We start from the raw sequence: 15,779 nt of genomic DNA on the forward strand, positions 1-15,779 counted from the left end.
TGGTGTGAGCATCAGTAACATTTGCAAAATTACAGATAAAACGTAAGAAAGGTTTGACAAAAGCAACAGATATAACAAAAAAAACGATTTACTGTATGGGCAATAACGTGAACGTTAGGAAGACTAAATATACACTGGCAATTCTAGAAGTATAAGTTTAGTTGAAATGAAGACGCAATGAAAATGGTGAATTTTCACTGAGCTATCAAAATAACAAAGACTTTTAATCGCAATGTTAAGTCGAATTTTAACCGTGTAACTGTGAACAGAGGTGTTACAAAGGTACAGCTGGGTCCATGAAGTATCAGGAAGAGGGCGGGAATAAACGTGCAGTTTGGGAGTCGGGGACACAGTCAGTCGGACAGTGAGCAACACAGGGAGTCGTCCTTGAGGAATTTCTGACGCAACTGGAAATTTTGAGTTTCGGGTCTCCAGAATAGAATAGTGACACTTTTGAATTATAGTTCAGGCACAGCTGTTCCTAAAGTGTTTCTGCTGACATTTAAGAAAACTCAGAGGTAACGGTGAAATCAATGAGTTCTGCGGACAACCGCCGTAACGTCAGAGCTGGATACAGAAATGGAGGGACAACGGTAAGTTAGGACGAGGGAAAGACCCGTCCATAGTGTCTTAACCGGTGTTTTACATATTTTTCTTTTGCTTTAAAAGTACAAGACAAGTTATCCTGACTTGTAAACCCTTTATTTTGTTGTACCTGCTCTCAGTTTTGATTGTCTGGCTCGTATACAAACGTTATTTTAAGAAAAACGTACCTGTTACCGAATAACAGCATCGTGAAGTGATGATTCTTGCGCCAGAATAAAATAGTCCTTACAGTGAGAGGAGTAAATGCTGCAAAGTTAATAGAAAAATCACACTGTGTTCTTTCTTCAGATAAGATAACGGTAACAGACATGCGGGATGTCACTGGGGTTTGTTATATTGTTGTGTGTTGCACCACTGCTAAATGTGTCCTTAGCAGCATTTCAGAGAATTACACGATGTAATGTTTTGTGATTGTCAGTGGCTCATAATGTTTGTTTATCAATATCATATACATATATACACACACGCTACCGTTGAAAAATGTGTCGTCACACAGACAATTTCATGTTTTCCATGAAGACTCACACTTTTATTCATGTTCTAACATAATTGCACAAGGGTTTTCTAATCATCAATGAGCCTTTCAACACAAGCTAACACAGTGTAGCATCAGAACACAGGAGTGATGGTTGCTGGATCTCTGTACTCCTGTGTAGACACTCCATTAAAAATCAGCCATTTCCAGCTACAATAGTCATTTACCACATAAGCAATGCCTAGACTGTATTTCTGATTAATTGATTGTTATCTTCATTGGAAAAAAATGCTTTTCTTTCAAAAATAAGGACAGTGACCCCAAACTTTTGAACGGTAGTGTATAGTGCGTAGTATAGTATATATGCTAAATTGCCATCTTTTTAATGGAATTTTGTTTGGTATGAGAACAGCAGGCACAGACAAGGGTTACTCAAACAGGTGACAAGTTGTCCATCTGTGTATATAGATGTGATGTTGTGTTGTTTATACTTACTACTCTCTGAGGTCAGAATGCTCTGCTTTAACAGGGACTTCATGTACTAGCATGATGTGTGTCCTCAGGGTATTAGACCTGTAGGTATTAAATTAATGACATTAGGATTGTTTACATGGTGTTAAAGTGGCCTTACAGAATGATGGGATGTAGGTTACCAGCTGCTGGATTAAATCTGCCTGCACACAATTAGTACCTCAGACTGCTGACAGACCTCAGGCGGACTGCAGGTCGAGGCCACGTGATGCTGGCAGGATAAAGAGGAGGTCTGTTTGTCAGGCTGCAGTGATTGTGACTGAATAAATGAATGGAGTACACTAACGCTTAACTTAAATATTGTAACAATAACACATACATACCAACTATCCATATATGAATATGGGCTTTTTAGGTCTTTAGGTCCATGTCTATGAAAATAGTGATCTGTATTATGTCATAATAATAAATTTTATAGGGAGGTACTTTACAGTTCAGGAAAGTTTGAGAGATTTTATGAAGCTATGCTGTAAATATACCTGCTGAAATTTGTAGCAATCTCACTTGATGTCATGATGACGTCTGTGGTTTGGATACAACTGTCTGGTTTTTCATTTCTGCAAAGGGGTGTTTGTGTTTTAAGTATTTGCCATAGGTTATGGAAATAACAAGACACTTCTCTCATCTACCTGACTTTAACCATCTTGTTGTATTTTTCTCCAATCTAAAAAATAAATAAATAAATAAATAAATAAACCTTACATTTTCCCAAATCGCCACAGGTGGAGGGATTAATCCAGAATGTCGACTCCTCTCACCCGTCTCTAAATGATTCACTGGAGGGAGACATTAAGGCCTTCCTCATTAATGAAGACCAGCTCCACACTTACGATGACCTCACCAAAGTCAACCCGGTGACCCCAGCAACAGGTATCAGATAGTACCGTAATGTCACTGCAGCCCCTGCACTTGATGATGAAAACATGATGTGTCCTGGGACTTGGTTGTGCCTGCTGTTTCAAGTGTGATTTCCATAATTTCAGTCATTTAGAGCAGTTTAGATTAGTTGTGCTATGTTTTCCAACTTCTGTCACCTTGGACTGCACTGCTTATTGTGCATTATTTGCCCACATCAAGATAAAAATCTACAGGGATGATAAAATATCTTATTGCATGAAAAGCTGCTGTGCTGTTAAAGTACTGCAGTAAGCACAAGGATACTGAGCAATTTTCACTTAAGGGACAGAACCAAAGGCACGAGTTACTCTACGGGCCCGTCAGAGAGCCAATAAAATTCACCCTTATTTTCTTGTATTCATTTATACATTTACAGTACAAATATGACACAGGCAGGTGTTCATTCTCCATTGCTTGAGAATATTTTTGGACATAATAGAAGAGGTATACTGATACTGTATAGACTGGTGTTTGTTATTTAGTCATGTTTCAAAGTGTTGGTAGTTTCCGCCCAAAGGGAAATAACAACAATGCAGTTTACTACTAACATTGCTGCAGGATTGCTACTAAAGTATGCGTAGTATTAAAGAAAGAGTGAATATGTTGAGTCAGACCTGCAGTTAAGCTGTTTGGGCTTTAGTTACACTCTTTAAAGTTATCTGCAACACTGGTTTTATTGGTCTGAGATATGGGGAACCTGTAGGTTTTTGCTAGCACCAACACGACTGACCGAATACTTTTCTCTGAATCTGATTCTGTGGTGTTCTCTTGTTCTTTCTTCTGGTGGTTACCGTATCTAAAATTTTGGCTTGCCTTTTTTTTTCCCCGTTAATTCCTAATGATGTTTAATGTTTCTTTCCTGGCAGTGCTGAAATGCTTGCAGGCCAGGTACAGTGTGAAGGTGTTTTACACCCATGCTGGATGCACCTTGGTGGCTCTGAACCCCTTCCAGCCCGTTCCAGATCTCTACTCTCTGGATGTGATGAAGGAGTATCACTATGCTTCTCAGCCCCAGGTATTTACAACGTCACACCAGTCTCTCAGTTATTCACATTATCTGTGTACACTACCGTTCAAAAGTTTGAGGTTACTTAAAAATGTCCTTATTTTTGAAAGAAAAACAGTTTTTTTTCAGTGAAGATAACATCAAATGAATCATAAATACAATCTAGACATTGTTAATGTGGTAAATGACTATTCTAGCTGGACACAGCTGATTTTAAATGGAATAATGGAAACATGAAAGTGCCTGCTTGACCCCAAACTTTTGAATGGTAGTGTGTATTTCTTTGAAGGTTTTTTATGATGTTAGGAAAAGGTAGATAGTGGTTCAAGTGTGTGTGAATTAGGGATGCACTATATTGAACTTTTGCTGCTGATATCAGAACTGTCAGTATTTTCCAAATCATTTTGTGTGATTGTTACAGATACAGTATATGCACATATTTTGTTTACATAATTGCAGAGAACATCAGGTCTCTGTGAAAGTGGAATTAATATATTATTTTGCCTGCTCTTATTGTGATGACTCACTGACAGATGCAGACATGAAATACAATGCTTCTCAAATATACACAGTTACTGAGCAGAATAAGAGAAGCTTTTAAACTTGCATGTAAAACATACTGTAGTTATTTATGTGTAACATGAGCAAAAATGTAAACTTATGTCTTTGCAGGTGTTATCTGCAGTCAGTGTTAATTTTGGGCTGATACAGAAAGTTCATTTTTAAGCCTTTATTGGCCTGTGTTGTTGATGTGCAGATATCATAGTTCGTCCTTAACATGCATGGGATTTTTACATAGATGTTTCCTGCTATGATGCAGACCTTCACACTCAACAGTGCTGCACCCATTAAAGTCTGTAACCTCCTTAAGGCAGTGGAAACTCTGCCTGTGGTCAGGAATGACTCTCCTTAATGAGTCTGGATATTTTTGTCAACAGGAGTTCAAGCCACACATCTTTATAGTGGCAGAAGAAGCCTACAGGAATGTTCAGGGTCAGCTGGAGCCGGTAAACCAGTCCTTGGTGGTCAGCGGAGAGAGTGGTGCAGGAAAGGTAAACGAGCACAGAGTGTTGTGCTTAAAGAATAAAACAGATAGAGGTTCAGCGTGTGACTTTAGATGTTTCTTTTTACTGACTTAAAGAGCCACAAATTCAAATGTTGAAGTGGTGACAGTGGTAAGTTTACAGTATATGAGCTAAGCTGATTAGGCACGCAGTAAGCGGGCTTGTTTCAAGAATTTTAATTCTTTGTGATTCATGTCCTGAAAACTATAGTATTTGTTGTTTATTTCAATCCAATACGTCATAACCTACCAACCTACAGTAACTGATGCGTGTTTGTTTTTACAATTCTAGCAGCAACAGTAGTTTGTTTGATATAAAGAGACACTTCTGTTTTTGCTTCTATTTTCTTTGACATCACTGTTTTATTTTTTCAACTGTTCTGGTATTTGGTACTTCCACTTTGTCGAATATGAGAATAGGCTGCTTTTCCTTTACGTATATTCTTGTAAACTGGTGGTAATTTTTGTTTTATTAGCTCTTGAAATGTAGATCTTCTCTTCATACTGTCGCCAAGTGCTGGGTCAAAGGGAGTCAATGGATTTGTTTGATTTCGCTTTAAAATATAATTGCCTGGTTTTGGTCTTTCTATGTGATGAAATGATATATGTTGTGAAGCGGTACTACATCATTCTAAATGAATTCAACTGAATTGGTAAAACTATATTTTTATGAGAATTTCAAGGCAAAGCAATAACTATTCATTAAGAACAATCAATTAGGAAGTTAACATGAACGGAGATTGTTTCAAAATGTTGACTGTCTGCAGAATTTTTGCAGATTTAAAAAAATAACAATTTCTTAATGTTGTTTCTTTGCAGACATGGACATCTCGCTGCCTGATGAAATACTACGCCACAGTAGCTGCTTCCTCCTCAGTGATGAAGAGTCAGGACACAGTGGAGAGGATAGAGAGGAGGGTGCTGGACTCTAATCCTATAATGGAAGCTTTCGGTAAGACATGCAATCAGTGTTGTTTTGTTAATGGTGAATTACTTCTATAAACAGTCACTGACCAATAGTTTACCTTCCATGTAGGCAATGCCTGCACGCTGCGTAACAACAACAGTAGCCGCTTTGGAAAGTACATCCAGTTGCAGCTGGACAGGTACCTGCAGCTCTTCATTTATGGTTACATGTGATGGCATCAGCCACATAGTATCACCTCACTTTTCCTTGCTGTTGGTGAGTTTATTCTCAGTTTCACATGTTGTTTTTACATGTAGGTGTCAGCGGTTAGTCGGTGCGTCTGTGCAAACATATCTGCTGGAGAAGACCAGGGTGACCTGCCAACCAGCCAATGAAAGAAACTTCCATATCTTTTACCAAGTGAGTCAACAGACCTACACTACAGCTCATATGTTCCTTTCTTTTTTGACATAAACACAGAGCTAAGTGGTGCACAACTGTTTTTCAGATGATGAAAGGTGCCACAGATCAGCAGAGGAAAGAGTGGATGATGCCACAGGACCAGTGTTTTGCTTGGCTGCCAAATTCAGAAAAAACAGTTGAGGGTTGGTATTCAGTTTCTGTGTATTAAGGTCATTTTTCTTATTTATTTGTGTATTTTTAGTTATATTTTTGGACTCATTTAGATTTTTTTTATGCTTGGATTTTATTGTTTTTTTGATAAAACAGCACAGACAACAAAACAAACATACAGTACAACAAACAAAATTGCTCACTTTGATTTTTATTGGTAACATCTTATTAATGTTTTCTAGAGGATTGTTTTGATGAGACTGTGGAAGCAATGGTTCATCTGGGCATCCACGCAGAGAGACAACAGCAAATATTTAAGGTAAGGTAATCCTCTTTCCCTCTAGTTAAAGTAACATAACACTAAATCAACAACTGGCAGCAAATTATGTGCATTGTTTTTTCCTGTGTAAACCCAGATTTTAATTTCTCTGTTTGTTGTGATGTGTTACAGATATTAGCTGGGATTCTGCAGTTGGGGAATGTGAGTTTTTCCTCTTCAACAGATGAATCACAGACTTGTCACCTCGGTGAACAGTCACAAGGTACTCTCCCAGTGACTTTCACTCAATGAGTGCTTAGAAATTTACCAAAGCATTACATTTAGAATACTATGAATGACATAGAAACACTAAAAATAGTGATAATGAGTATCTTTTATGCTGTATTGAACAGTAAATTCCATCACAAAACTTTGCTATTTGACAACATGAATCAACAAACATAAAACACGTCTATCCTGTGTTTTAGACTTCCTGCAGAGGGCTGCTGAGCTGCTGTGTGTCTCTGCTGAGGAGCTTCAGACATGTTTAAGAGTGAGAACTCTAAAGGCAGGAAAGCAAAGCGTGCTGAAGCCCTGTTCACAGGCAGAGTGCAGTGTGAGGAGAGACTGCCTGGCCAAGCTCATCTACGCTCAGTAAGAATGACAACGTGATTTTCAAATATCACAACAGTTTGTCCGACTGTGATAACAGTTTTGTTTTTGTCCTGTCACACATTCCTTTCCACCAAAAACCATCATGTCTTTTTGTTTATAGTAAACAGTGAGGATGATATGTCTGTTAATCTTCATTAAAGGCTCTCTATGTTTTATAATAAGTGTATTACTTTATTCCACCAGATTGTTTGAGTGGATGGTTGCATTCATCAACAACAGCATATGTGCAGACAAATCCTCGTGGTGCAACTTCATAGGTAAAAGCATTGTTTTCTTTACAGCACATTAAAACTTCCACCTTCTTTGTACAAGCTGACACTGTCGTCTCATCTGTAATTTGCAGGAGTCCTGGATGTGTACGGCTTTGAGTGTTTCCAGATCAATAACCTGGAGCAGCTGTGCATCAACTACGCCAACGAGAAACTCCAGCAGCACTTTGTGGCTCATTATCTCAGAGCTCAGCAGGTAGCTTCCATCAGCTTTCAGTTTCCATGCAGAGATCTCAGCAGAGTTTCAACTTCTCTGATATAAATCTGCCTATTAAATCTGTTTCCAGACCTCGAACCTTCAAGAGGCTTCCTTAGTTTTCATGAAATCGATGATGATTGAAAACACAACAACTTGTCTCAATTTCTGGATGTTGTATTTGAATATTCACGCTTGTGTCTACTTCTCCCAGGAGGAATATGTGTCAGAGGGGCTGCAGTGGTCATTTGTAAAATACCAAGACAACCAGAGCTGTTTGGATCTTATAGAGGGAAGCCTGATCAGTGTGTTTTCTCTTCTTAATGAGGTATGATGGCCAGTTTCTTTTGTTATTATTATTTTTAATTACTTTGGTCAAACATTATTTTTTTTAAGCTAACAGAACACTACAATTTGCTTTTGCATCTCAAAGTAATATGTTAGCATAGTTTTTAGCATATAAGCAAGGCAAAGCTAACTATGGACAAATTACAAGAAAAGCCCTCACCTTTAAATTTAGTGAGATGATCTGATGGCTCTGTTATGCTTTGGGGGGCATTTTCCTTTCATGGTTTGGTTCCACTTGTCCCCTTCGAGGAAAGTCACAGAAAATCAATACAGTGTTGTTCTGACTCACCTTCGTCCTATCATGAAACATTTCTGTCATGATGGGAGCGGTCTCTTCCAGGATGACAATGCCTCCGTCCATAGGGCACGAGGTCGCACTAAATATCTTGATGAAATAAGATGTGGATCTTATGCTATGACCTTCACACTCATGAAATCTCAGTTCAGTTCAACTCCCATTGCAGATTTTAGATGAAGGAACATCTTTTAGAACAATAGCGTTCATCCTTCCAATTAAGTTTAGAGACTGGGACAATCGGTGATAAGAAGAATTAAAGATGTGGTAATCTAACATGTCTTCCCATTGAAGAATTTTTCAATAGAGGGATGGCATATGAACAATTTCCCCCTCATCTTTCTGAACCTTTTGTTTGTGTAGAAGGAACTGCAGTGATTTTCTTGATTAATATGTGCATGAATTTAAAGTTTAATATGTGTGTTTTACCAAATGGATGTTACAGTGCTTTTTCCATATATGTTCCCTAGGAGAGTCGTCTCAATCGAGCCTCAGACGCAAAAATGTTCAGGGTTCGTTTGGAGAAAGAGCTCTCTGATAATGCCAACATCAGCTGGGACAAGTTCAGTAAGGTGGCACATTTCTCTGTGGCACATTACGCTGGCAAAGTGAACTACCAGATAGAGGGCATGGTGGAGAAAAACAAGGTAGGAAAAACTTTCCCATCCATCCATCCATCCATCCATCCATCCATCCATCCATCCATCCATCCATCCATCCATCCATCCATCCATCCATCCATCCATCCATCCATCCATCCATCCATCCATCCATCCATCCATCCATCCATCACTCCTCTTCTACTGGATTTTTTATTTTTAGGACCCGGTACCAGCAGAGCTCATTAACCTGTTTGAGAAGTCAGACAACCCCCTTCTTCAGGAGATCTTCACTGACAAGAAAACTGAGAACCCGACTAACAGGGGGCTCAGTAAAGTCACCGTGGTCTCCAAGTTCAAGGTAGGAGATGAAGACTTTATCACTGGCGTTATATTAGCTTGTCTCATGGCAGAGTTTAGTCGTGGCACTGATGATGTGATGATCTGATTATAGAACTCACTGGAGAGCCTCATGAAGATCCTTCACACCACAACTCCTCACTACACTCGCTGCATCAAACCCAATCCCGACTGCAAACCTCTGACCTTCAAAAAGGAGGAGGTAGATGTTCTACTCACACATTTATTCCTCTCGGTTTTTCAGCAGTGAAAATAAAGTGAATTTTAATGGTCGCCTAATGTGTGCTGTTAGGTTATCATGCAGTTGGAGGCCTGTGGGATTGTGGAGACGATTCATATTAGTGCTGCTGGCTTTCCAATTAGGTGAAACATTTGTCTGTTTTTTTTTTAAATCAAATTTTAATCTTAATTTCGTGTTTATTTTTGTTTGGTCTCAACTGACGTCTTGTCTTTGTTGCGCAGAATTCCTTTCCAAAGCTTCATGCAGCGTTACGGACTGATTGCAAAATATTCCAAATTAAGGAGTCATTGTGTTGGTAAGTACAAGCTTGTTGCTGAATCCACTTACAGTGAAATTTGGCATGTTAACTGTGGACACAAAGTGATTTTCTTTCCTCTCTTTAGGTCTGCTGGTTTATTCCTCTTTTCCTACATTAGTCCTCTTAATAAATGTGATCCTCAGTTCTCTACTCTCCTTGGGACTTTTCAATTTGGTGTCTAAATACTGGACTTTCTAACAAAATTTGCACCTTCTTATGAACTTTCCAGGTAAATGCATGCATGTCTGACTGTCAGAGCTTGCTTTGCATGTTTATCTGCTCATTCTTGATTATGACATGCTTACAATATGTTCACCTTAACCCCACTTTTTAACAGTTTTTTAGTCATGCTAGCAGCATAGCTCCATGACAGGGTTGGGCTGTCTGTCCATCATCCCAGCCTTTCCTCCAGAGCAAGTTGACATTTTAGGATTTTAGTCAAGTAAATGTCTCAAACACTATTGGATAGTTTACCGTGAAATCTGATGCAGACAATCGTATTCCCCCTCGGGATGGACTTTGATAACTTCTCCAGTAGCACCACCATGTTATTTGTTCAATATTTAGTTTTATTACCAAATACATGCAAACTAATGACATCAGCCTCAGCCTTCATTTGTGTTTAATGCCAGTTAACGTAGCCAGACTGATGCCCATATGGATATTTGAGCAGTTTAATAAAATCCAATTATTGTATATTATTGGCCTTCATTGTTTTCAGACAGTTATTAATGTGAATAGATATTTTTAATAAGGTTCCTGTTAATGTGTTTATTTAACGAGTGCGACCACGACCTGTGTAAAACTTTCCCCCCTTTTAGTCAGTGTAGTAAAGAGAGAATAATGCAAATGTAAGACAGCACAAACATGGACTGTGGTGTTGTGACACAGGAGATGACAAATTCACATAATAATCAGAAATGACCAACAATAAATAAAACAAACAAAAACATCCAGAGAAAGAGGACAAGTGTAATTTGACTCTCCTTAGGATAGAATGGTGACATTCACAGCATTTATCTCAGGCGTAGCCTCACAGAGCTGCTTTAATGTCTGTAGACTCTTTGTCTTGGTGTGTTGTAGTTCAAAGCACCTGCTCACTAACACTGAATGCTTCCACGTCTAACTCTTCACATTTCCTCTTTGTTTGCATGTGTATGTTATCAGGTCTCAGTAATGCTTTGATTTCACAGCGATTATGTCAGTGATTGTGGAAGCTGCACTGTTCATCCCGATCAGTTTGTCCTTGCTGTCATCACTTTATTTGTGCCCTTCCAACCTCATTGTGTTTCATGTTTCCAGTGATTCTCCTAATCTGAGCTCAGTTACTTTTCTGTTTTAGATTTGGAGGCTGACAACAATGATGCTGTTCAACAGGAGGTGAAGAAACTCCTCGGTGTGGCGTTACACCACCTTTCCAGTGACAGACACAGCTCACTGGTGCACTGTGGAAAGACTAAAGTTTTTCTCACCCAGGCAATGGTTAGGCACTTTGACACTTCATTTAAAATGAAAATCGTTTGCAAAATTACTACAAGAACTTCTTTTTTGCCGTTTGATCTTGTTGTCCTTGCTTGGTGTTGTACATGTTTCATTACTGTGAAGCACCTGAGGATCTTTTTTTGGGAGTACTGACCTGCCTGCCTGTCTCACAGCTAGATTTGCTGGAGGATCAGAGGAAGAAGATCCTATCTCAGTGCGCCTTCTCCATTCAGTGCTGTTGGCTGCGGTACCAACGCCGCAGACGCCACACCCGCCGGCAGTCCGCTACTCTGATCCAAGCAGGTATCCTCTTAATGCTCTGGCCAGGTGCTGCTGAGTGGAATCAGCAGAGCTCTGTGGCTTGGCTCCCAATGGGTCAGTCTGCTGGCTTTGGCCTGATTTTCTGGCCGACAGGAACCAGCTGGTGGAGTCTGAAAACTGTACTGTATGCTACTGATCCCTGCAAAAACAGAACCTGTCACATATCCAGATCAGTTGATTGACTGAGCTGGATATGTGATGGGCTCAGTCATGACAGGTGTTGTTTTGATGCTACTTTGAATAGGATTGTAGCAACATGTCTTTGTACAGGACAAGCTGTGCACTGATTTAACCTGTAGAATTGTTGTTGACCTTGCAGCGGTGCGGTCCTGGCTGGTCAGAAAACGAGTCAGGAGATGGAACAGAGCAGCTGGAGTCATCCAGAACAAATGGAAGAAATGGAGGGTGAGATACTGAAAGCATTTTCTTGCTCATTCTTACTGTGGATTTGGAAATATATTTAAAAACTGTTTAATTTTTGTGGCAGACAATGTTGAAATCCTTGGCTGAGGCAGAACTTGATGATGCAAAGGATGTTGTGGAAGAGGACGTGCCAGTATTGAACCCTGTCGTCAGGGAACGGGGCTCGGTGCAGCTCTCCACCATCCCAGAGCCTGTCCCAGTGAGAGGGTGGCCCATGGGCCTGGCTCTGGCCTCTGCCCCATCCATCACCGTCTCTTTGACAGCCACAGGCTTCCAGAAGATGATGTCTGCGATGGCTTCCCTCAACCTGCCATCCAGGAGAGGGCAGTACAAAGTTAACACCAACCAGTACACAGAGGAGCTGGCCTCCATACGGGCCCAGCCCAAGGTGAGGGCACACTCACATACTATTAAATCTCTGATAACGTTTTTGTCTGCTGGTATTTTTTCTATTTAAGCGTTTGTATTCTTTCTTCACAGGGATCTGTAAAGCTGCACTGTCAGCGATCTCCACTTCTCTATGCTGACAGACACCCAGACCTAAAGAGTGACGTGAGAGGGTTCAATGAGATCCTGCTCGAGAAAACTCTGTAAGGGTGCTGTCTTTGCAGAACACTAAATTCACGGACACAGTGAAAAGATAATCTGGCACACGGGTACTTTTGCAGTTGAGCAGCTGTTTTATTTTTTGTCTGACACAGAGGGAACAAATCAGGTATTTTATGCTGCCACTTCACTCTTTTGGAACTGATCTGAGACACTAATGATTTCTTTTTCTGAATATCAAAGTTTTATCTTGCCCCACACGTGTGTGTGGATAGATCTGCAAAAGCCTCCACCATTGGATAATAATGTTTTAACAGATGGTCAAGGAAGATGATTCTACTCAAATATCCTTAGTTTTGAGCTGTGGGCCCCAGAGACTCAGTGTCCACAGACAGTGGGCAGATAGACTGTACTCTGCTCTGTTTCAGTCAGAGAAGGTCCATTTTTGGAATATGTGCCATGTTTCCCTGATACAGAAAACGGTGAGAGTTATGGTTGTAATGATGGAACTGCAGGGCAAGACAAACATTGTTGTCATTTTTTAGCAATCCTTTGTTATCGTGTTGAATTAAAAAATACATGGCACAATCTTAGCACCTTATAGAGGACTGCAGGTTTCTATCTCATTCATGTCTCTTTGGAACGTCTCATAGTTGAGTATTTTAGGATTTGTGGCAAGTGCCTTTCATGAAATCACAATCAAATACGTGATGTTAGTTGTACATGTATTTATTAAGGGGATTATGTCTGATTTCATAGGCTAATTTTGGGTGTAAAAATACATTGATTTAGATTTTAACATCCAGCATTTACTAGTGTGGTTTATGCTTGAGAAAATGAAGCAAGTATTGCACATGTAAAGCACTTATTGCACATTAAACACTCACACCTGCTCACAGCAAGAGGCAGACAAAAAGACATAACATCAGATACTTCAGGAATGTGAAACAGGGAAAGGATGAAGCCAGGTTGTTATTTTTTTTTAAATTGCTGCTTTGTTTAAAAAAGGGTCTTTTGTATTACGCACATCAGCAAATTATGACTAAACCACTTTGTGTGGATTTTTATCCAAAGCACTGCCAGTACTGTACAACTTACCAAAGTCTTTTTACACTACAGTGTTTGTGTGGGAGAACAGACTTGATTGTCTTTAAACTGACATTATAGCTGTCAAGTTTTAACAAAAACTGTGCATGTAACACTCACATTTATTCTCCAAGTTTTAAATTGTTCATGTTACTTTCAGGACAGCTCTGTCAATTCCTAACAGAGTTCCTTTGTTGCTTTTTCCTGCTGTAGATTCATGTTAGTATGTCAGGACATTACAACAGTTACACTTTGGAATCTATACACTTTAAACAGATGTTCTGTTTCATTTACCAAGGGATCCGTGTGTATAAACTTGATATTAATATTTAAATGACTGTTTTGTTTAAATAAAAGTCTGTACAAAATATTACAGATTTTCCTTGCAATTTGTTTGTGACTGACCATTGCATAAGTCTGTCAAGTCCTCAGTGTTACTCAGGAGCTGAATATTAGATAGAATATTAAATAATATTATTAATATTAAATAATTGAAATAAATGAATGTCAATTTATTTAAACATGATAAATATTCTGTAGCATGACAAGGCACAAGAAAAACCGCAGCAGCTATACAATATTCATGGCATGTGTGGCTTAACCCAAGACATGTTATAGATATTAAAAAAAAAAGGTAATTCAACCCCCCTACAAAAACACCAAACACTGCTGCAGGTACAGTTTTACAAATAACCATCCTCACTGTATGTTAATGATTTCTCCTTATTTTCTACAATTTTCAAACACTGATCGGAAAATTCAACAAACAGAGGCTCCTGCATGGCGGCCTTCATCGCGTCTCCTTTGCTGTCTGCGCTGTCGATTGAGCGCAGCAACTCTCTCAGATGGGGGTTACAAAGAAGGTCTCTAAGCTCTTTTGACTGACCTGTGGAGAACAAAAAAACTTCAATTACCCACGCATGCCTTAAAGTTAAGCAACAAACAAAAGGTGGTGATAGATGAATACCTAACAACTGGAGCCTCTGCAGAGGTACTTTGTCAATGATGTCATCTTCATGCAGAAGATCATCAACACTCCACGACTCTGCAAAGACAGGGGGGAAAAAAGTGCTTTTTACACAAATTAGCAAAAAATGCTGGCGGTTAAACTGGTATTTTACTGTTTGTGCCTTCAAGTGGTACTCTCACTATTTATTGCTGTGACTAAATCTACTGAAGTAACAACTAAACTAACAGAATTCTGTCAACTTTCTTCAATAAAATGCATCAACATTTGTTTACAAGTCTGATGACTAAATGAATAAGCTCTGACATCTAAAACAGAAGGGGGTAAGATCTCAAGAAAACGTCTATTTTACCCTTTAAACTGTAGATTTACTGTAATAGCACAACTATATGATTCTCTTTATGTTTTTATTACACTTTATCCATGCTGTTCACATGTTGTAGTTTATTTACAAAGTTGTGCTCTTACTGGCTGACTCTGACATACTAAGACTAAAATGACATGTATTATTAGACAAAAACGACCATACCAGTGCTCACAGCATCCTTAGCTTCAGGGCTAAGAGATGGAGGCTTCTCAGCAGGAAGACAAGTGTCTGTAGACAGAAAGACACATTATGGATGGATCATTATTTGATGGTGAGACGAACAAAATTTCCTGAGATTAGTCACAGCTTGTATAAAAATCAGAATGATAAAATAGTGAGATCAGGCTCCGTTACCTTTATGCCTCTTGTAACAGCCAAGTGAACAACTGTAAAAGTAAAAAAAACAACAACACAGTAATGAACAACCAATTTATCTGGTAGGTCATCATAATCTCTGTAGGGCAGACTCAAGATAACCCAGTGACACGTTTTACATGTGAACAACATGATTATTCAAACGTACCTAATCACTGATTTACTTGCTTGCAGTGTTGTAGTATTTTCAACTTCTGGGAATCTGTTATATTCACACTATCGTTATAAAGTATAATTCAGCTTTCGGTCTCTTGACGGATAAAACTGCTATGTTTGTTCTTATTTAAAGTTATCTACTATAACCGCAGGAAACCGTTTGTCAAGATACAGACTTTCTGGTCCAAAGCAATTTCGAGCTAACGTCGTAGCTAAACAGACTGGATGCTAACTGCAGCTAGCTCGCAAACGGTGAGCTAAGGTTGACTTACTATCGTATTTTGCAGGCTGGACATCTGTATTTTGGTGTCTGTTTGCTGCACACGTTGCAAACCTGCATGATTCCAGCGGGTACAACGAATAAATAAGGAAAAATCTTGTTGATTCGCTAGGTAATGGTGCCTACATGTGCGAGGATCAAAAATTAAGAGAGTTCTTCTTCTTCTTATGAATTTCCG

The 15,779-nt window shown here is 39.2% G+C and overlaps 2 protein-coding genes across 2 annotated transcripts; one reads left to right on the top strand and one right to left on the bottom strand.

Annotated features, from left to right (window-relative positions):
- Positions 1-338: 338 nt before the first annotated feature.
- On the top strand, positions 339-13,547 carry LOC110960034 (unconventional myosin-XIX). Its single transcript, XM_022207092.2, has 24 exons — positions 339-593; positions 2,335-2,482; positions 3,376-3,524; positions 4,454-4,567; positions 5,398-5,530; positions 5,615-5,684; positions 5,803-5,905; positions 5,994-6,090; positions 6,301-6,377; positions 6,510-6,600; positions 6,806-6,971; positions 7,176-7,249; positions 7,336-7,457; positions 7,672-7,785; positions 8,571-8,747; positions 8,923-9,060; positions 9,154-9,261; positions 9,352-9,422; positions 9,522-9,595; positions 10,941-11,080; positions 11,254-11,383; positions 11,721-11,806; positions 11,889-12,212; positions 12,305-13,547. The coding sequence occupies exons 1-24, from the start codon at positions 534-536 to the stop codon at positions 12,416-12,418; spliced, it is 2,880 nt and encodes a 959-aa protein (XP_022062784.2). The 5' UTR covers positions 339-533; the 3' UTR covers positions 12,419-13,547.
- A 400-nt stretch (positions 13,548-13,947) lies between these two features.
- Positions 13,948-15,779, bottom strand: znhit3 (zinc finger, HIT-type containing 3). Its single transcript, XM_022207094.2, has 5 exons — positions 15,594-15,779; positions 15,145-15,176; positions 14,953-15,018; positions 14,424-14,501; positions 13,948-14,342 (listed from the first exon to the last, which is right to left on the bottom strand). The coding sequence occupies exons 1-5, from the start codon at positions 15,659-15,661 to the stop codon at positions 14,140-14,142; spliced, it is 447 nt and encodes a 148-aa protein (XP_022062786.2). The 5' UTR covers positions 15,662-15,779; the 3' UTR covers positions 13,948-14,139.

The sequence above is a fragment of the Acanthochromis polyacanthus genome, chromosome 17 (genome assembly GCF_021347895.1).
Source record: "Acanthochromis polyacanthus isolate Apoly-LR-REF ecotype Palm Island chromosome 17, KAUST_Apoly_ChrSc, whole genome shotgun sequence".
Classification (NCBI taxonomy): Eukaryota; Metazoa; Chordata; class Actinopteri; family Pomacentridae; genus Acanthochromis; species Acanthochromis polyacanthus.